A 5,724-nucleotide genomic window follows, 5' to 3' on the forward strand; every position below is an offset into this window, starting at 1 on the left:
TTTTTTGTGAGTAAAAAATTAAAGGAACATGGCATACACTGAAAACCACATCATTGGTAACTTATAAGCCAAGGTGATGGGTCAGAGTTAATACAAATTTCAATTTGTAGGTGATACCACCACCATCATCTCTCTCTCTCCATCTTTCTTTAATCTTACCATCACAACATCACCAATCCGCTAAAATTATATTTTCAATTCTCCTCTACACAATGAGCTTCAACTGACTTTTATAAGCATAAACTAATTACTACATTCCCCTCATCACACATCATACAGGCTTAATTCTCAGTCATTTCTCTCCTTCTTTTTCTTTAGTCACATCAACAGTGTTACTGACAGGTTAAGTAACATAATGACCAGCAGAATTAGTATAAGATCACCTTTCTCTACATCTTCCCCCCATTTCTTCAATCCTCCCTCTCTCCCACGCTTATTCCACTATTCTGGTCAGCAGGGAAAACATGATGATAAGTGTGTAACAACTGAGCAAACAAGCTCTTTATTATATATACATCTGTGTGTGTGTGTGTGTATTATTTTTGTGGGAGGGTTGGATATTATTTGCAGAGTAATTTCATATTAAATGAGGAGACCAGAGAAAAGTTTGATATTATTTATTCAACATTACATGTGTTTCATTTCCTAATAGGAATTACAAATATTTAGATGTTAATTAAAAATGTAAAAGATTTCCTATAAGAAATTCTTCAGACATACATCTGTGTGTGTGTGTACCCTTGCCCAGATATTATGTGGTGTTCGTAAATGGCCATCATGACCGTCATAATTGTGCAGTTGTTCATTTCCAGTCTTCTGTGTAAAATAAGTCTCACCAGGGAAAATATTCCTTGCTTGGAAACAGGTGAGGATTGGACACAAGAAAGGTACCCAGATGTAGAAAATCTCCATCAATGAATTCCATCTGATCCACAGAAGCATGAATAGGAGAATGTCAAATGATGAGGATCATCATCATTGTGGTTCCTCTTCTGTATGAATGCATTTACATTTCAATAATTGATCTATTTTCATCGATTGATTTAGCATGAATAGCTTAGGTTACAGTTATATCTTTCATATTAATAGGACTGTGTACAAACAATTCACCATTTTGAAAGAATGATTCAGGTTTAACATCACAGTGATAGGTTTTCCTTCCTCTGTCAATGCTCTCTTGATTCAATGATGGATGATTTCATGTCAAAGATTTACTATAGATGTCACATTCATATAGTTTCTATCATGTGTTGAGTTCTTTATAAGGTCCAAGCTTGTCCTTCTGAGGGAATGTTATACAAGAATAGTCACTGTGCTATGGATCCTTTGCATAATGAATACACTTGTGTCTAATTAAGTGATGTTTTTGTGTGAATGATTTACTGCAGATATCACAACAATATGGTTTAAGCCCAGTATGAGTAAGTACGTGTGTACTTAAGATACCCTTTTTAGAAAAAGACTTGCCACAGATATCGCAGTGATATGGTTGCTCACCTGTATGAATACATATGTGTGTAGTTAAATTGCTACCAGTGGAGAATGATTTACCACAGATGTCACAATCATATGATGATTTAGAGGCTTCTTCCGACATCTTTTCAGGAAAAATATAATCAATCCTTTATGTTTTACCTATCAATAGCCTTTCAAAAATATTTCTTCTCTCACCAAAATAAATTTTTGCTTTTATAGCTTTTATAGCTTATTCCAAACAAATATCACTTCTCTTATATTTCTTCAAAATGTGATTATTGCCAATATTTAGAAATGTTGCAAATATTTTTGTAAATCCATCAAAGTATGTATCAATACGTTTGTGTTTGGTTAAGCCACTGTTTTCAGTGAAAGATTTACCACAGATATCACAAGGAAATGGTTTCTCTCCTGTATGAATACGCTTGTGTTTAGTTAAGTTACAGTTTTCAGAGAAAGATTTACCACATATATCACAAGGAAATGGTTTCTCCCCAGTATGAATACGTTTGTGCCGAGTTAAGTGACTGCCATTTAAGAATGATTTATCACAGATATCACAGTGATATGGTTTCTCCCCTGTATGAATTTGTTTGTGTTGATTAAATTTACTTTCTTCTAAGAATGACTCTTTGCAGATGTCACAGTCATATGATGGTTTTCCTAATTCTTCAGACATCTCTTCAAGAAAAATAAAATCAATCCTTAAAGTTTTACACGTCAATAACTTTTCACAAATTTCTCTCCTCTCACTAAAATATATTTTTCTTCTTTTCGTTTTTATAGTTTATTCCAAACAAATATCGATTTTGTTAGATTTCTTCTTGCCAGTATTTAAAAATGTTGCAAATACTCTTTGGAAATCCATCAAAGTATATTTAAAAGAGAAAATTATCTCTTGCACATTTAAGACACAGAAGTAAAGAAATGCTTTCTCTCTCAGAGGAAATATTTTACTGTAATTCAGCAATGTTTTATAGAAGCAGGATTATACGTTTGTAGAATATCTTTGCAGAGTCTTTCAAACATGATACATATTGATGATTCTTTAAAAGTAAAAAATACTTTTTAGCCAATTTCATGTGATTTTCTGAAAGAATAGAAAAAAAATATAAGACATCAAGCATGTTTAAAAATATTCAAAAGATATTCAAAAGTGTAAATTTACAACATTTCTGTTTTCAAAGATTTTAGAAGTAATCCTCTATCTGAACTATTAAATTTATCCCATCTATTTTCAAGAGGTTTATATCACAGACATATCTATCGTAATAACACCTCCTGGACATTGCGTCTGTCCTAGACACACACCAATATACATGTCAATGACAGTAGATATTTGATGGTTTCATCTCAGTCATGTGTCGTATTAACACAGCTTTGTTTGGTAACATAGACATCACTCCTCCTCTGCCTCATTCTGTACATTCGTAAATACACAAATACATAGATACGGGCAGCTTAATGTCAAAAGCCTTAAATTTGATTGAGTGATGGTGCAAAAAGCTGTACTATTGTCCATTAATAGCTCATCTACAAGCCCCCATTCCAAACACACTGATTGCAGCACTTCTGCAGCATTACCACCCTGATTTCTCTCCATGACGCCATCCACCCTGGCCCACAATCCACCATTGCAAGATGTACCTTTACCCAAGAATGTGTCGCATCAATGGATAACCTTTTGCTAATCCAACTTTTCAACGATTTGTTTACAACCCTTTGTTTTACCCTACAGCCCTTTATGATCCCAAATATCACTGCTTCCCTTTCATTTCTCTCTCCATCTGCCCCATCCCCTACCTACCCCCACATTCTGGTGACCCTTTTAAAGAGCTCTTTATCCCATTCGTTACGTAGGTCAGTCTTTGAAATCTACTGGTTTGCTTTTTTCATGCTCAACTTTGTTGCTTGCTCCAGGGCAGGTAATTTGCAAGACTTATTTATCTATGGTCCAAACCAGAAAACAAAAGAATGTTGTTTACCCAGAAGCTCTTAGATAATTTCCTTCAACATATGTCATAGAATTTCACTCCTTTCATAAAAGTTGTAAATTTTGTTTTTTTGTTTTATTATTATTATTATTGTTATTTTCTTATGAATTCAGAATTGAATTCCCAATTAAAGAATGAATTATATCCCAATTGAAGAATAAACTGAAATTACAGTAACACATTTCTTTGCAACATATTCTGCTTTATTTCTTCCAATATGTGAGGAAAAATTTCATTGCCAGTCAATGCTGGGTGCCTCTGCTGGTTCATTATATAATCTTACTCTTACATGTTGTTAATCATTATTCATGATTATTATTATAATTATTGAATTAAAAAATGTTTTGTAATTTTATTTTTGGGTATATGAAACAATTGTAGGTGATGATATTAAATAATTCCTAAAATAATTTATATCCAATAGATGTCGCCATTTTCTAACTTATTGATAATACCTATAATGTATATATATACTAGCAGACATTCCCTGCGTTGCCCGTGTTACATGCAATTGAAGAATTAGACTTTTCTGTAATGAACTTGAATACCTATGATTCGAATTTCATCAAAATTGCAGAAATTGTAATCATGACACATGTATCCCATACTACTGATTTTTATGCACAGATTCCAAAATTCCAGTCTTATAGAACCTGTTAAAAGGATTTTGCTCCTGAAAACTGGAGGTCATGGGGCTCTAAAATCTGTGAGTTACGGCCCCTATTGGGGATGGGTGTTTTAATGTCAAGCAGAGAAGTTGAATTCTTGAGAATGTATGTAACTTGGGTCTTATATCTATTGTTTGAATTTGTTTGAAGGAGAAATGAAAGTGTCATGTTTGGAGTTTGCAAATGACCACTATACTGATACGTAACTGGGAAGAATAAATTTACAATCTACAAATGTCTTTGAATAACCAGTCACTCATCTGGGAAGGCCTTGAAATCAATGTTACCATCTGGGGACTATGTGTGACCCAGTGATAATAAAAAGACTGAAAGGAGGTCTGCAACCAAATAACTTTACTCGACACATTGCAACTGAATTAGTGGAGGCAAAGATGCCTCTCATTTACTTAACAATTTATGCACCACATTGTAGAAATCAGAATCTAAGTATATCTCAAAGCAAAGTCTTACACTGTTGTACCATTGAATTACAAATAATGCTCATTTTTTATGCTCGGGTGACCCTACAGCTTCCAAGAGTACAACTGTATTCATCTTTGCTTAGATAAAATGAGTAAATTGTGGGTGTTAAGTCCCCATAAAGAGGTCTTTTTAACTTCTAAGAAGATGAAATTTTATTAATATTACTTCATTTGTGTCTAATATGTATGGTTAAAATTTCATCAACGGCAAAAATATATGAATTGTCATGGGGGTTATGGCCCTTATACATAATTTCCAAATTTCATAAAGATTCCTTCAGTACTTTTAACCCTTTCGTTACTATATTTCTGACCAAAATACACCCCTTATGTGTTTCAATTAATTTCTAACATAATCATAAATTTAGTCTGGTTTCATTAAACAACTATAACTTTTTTATTCATCAATATATTAACGTGAATTTTGGAAGATAATTTAATGAAATGTTCTCAACCAATTCTATACTATAATTTTTGTCACAGAGTGACTCTAATTGCAGGTAGATACAGGTAAATTCCACAAAATATAAAATTATTAAAATTTTGTTCAAACATCGCTATAGAAAATGGGTTATTAGCTAATATTCAATTGGGTATACAACAAAATTTTACGATAGAATTTGTTATTCTGGGTAACATTCTGATACCCATAATAATATTTATGGCAAAATAGTCTTAATTTCATTTAAGGTTATGGGAAACCACTAACTATCCTTTCTTTCGCTTTGTTTACATTTAGCGTAATGGTTCGTTTCCGCCGTAATGATTTCAAATAGGCTCATTCGAAATAGTAAAAAGAAATAGTCTAAGGCTTTACTCTTCTGGGAAAGTCTGTGGCTTGGTCCAGTTTCTTCAGAAAAATCACCGAAAGAAACAGTTTTTAAATTTTCACTCCATTCAGGTGCCAATTCATTTTCTTTATCGCTGTCGGAGCTCTCAGATTCACTGTTTTCACTTTCGGAAAATGAAACATCAGATTCATTATCAAATACCACGTGCTTTTTTTTTTTCAGTCATAGAGTTAGATTTATGAAGGTCTTCAGTAGAAAATCCTTCGAATTCTGACTCGCTGCTTGATATAATGAAATTCGTATCCATTTTTTA

At 32.9% G+C, this 5,724-nt stretch overlaps 1 protein-coding gene across 1 annotated transcript; it reads right to left on the minus strand.

The window, feature by feature from the left end:
• Nucleotides 1-641: 641 nt before the first annotated feature.
• Nucleotides 642-2,214, minus strand: LOC118768379 (zinc finger protein 22-like). Its single transcript, XM_036514739.1, has 2 exons — nucleotides 2,033-2,214; nucleotides 642-1,558 (listed from the first exon to the last, which is right to left on the minus strand). Exons 1-2 carry the CDS (start codon nucleotides 2,153-2,155, stop codon nucleotides 1,316-1,318), a joined length of 366 nt encoding a protein of 121 aa, XP_036370632.1. The 5' UTR covers nucleotides 2,156-2,214; the 3' UTR covers nucleotides 642-1,315.
• Nucleotides 2,215-5,724: the final 3,510 nt, after the last annotated feature.

The sequence above is a fragment of the Octopus sinensis genome, linkage group LG28 (genome assembly GCF_006345805.1).
Source record: "Octopus sinensis linkage group LG28, ASM634580v1, whole genome shotgun sequence".
NCBI classification, from domain to species: domain Eukaryota; kingdom Metazoa; phylum Mollusca; class Cephalopoda; order Octopoda; family Octopodidae; genus Octopus; species Octopus sinensis.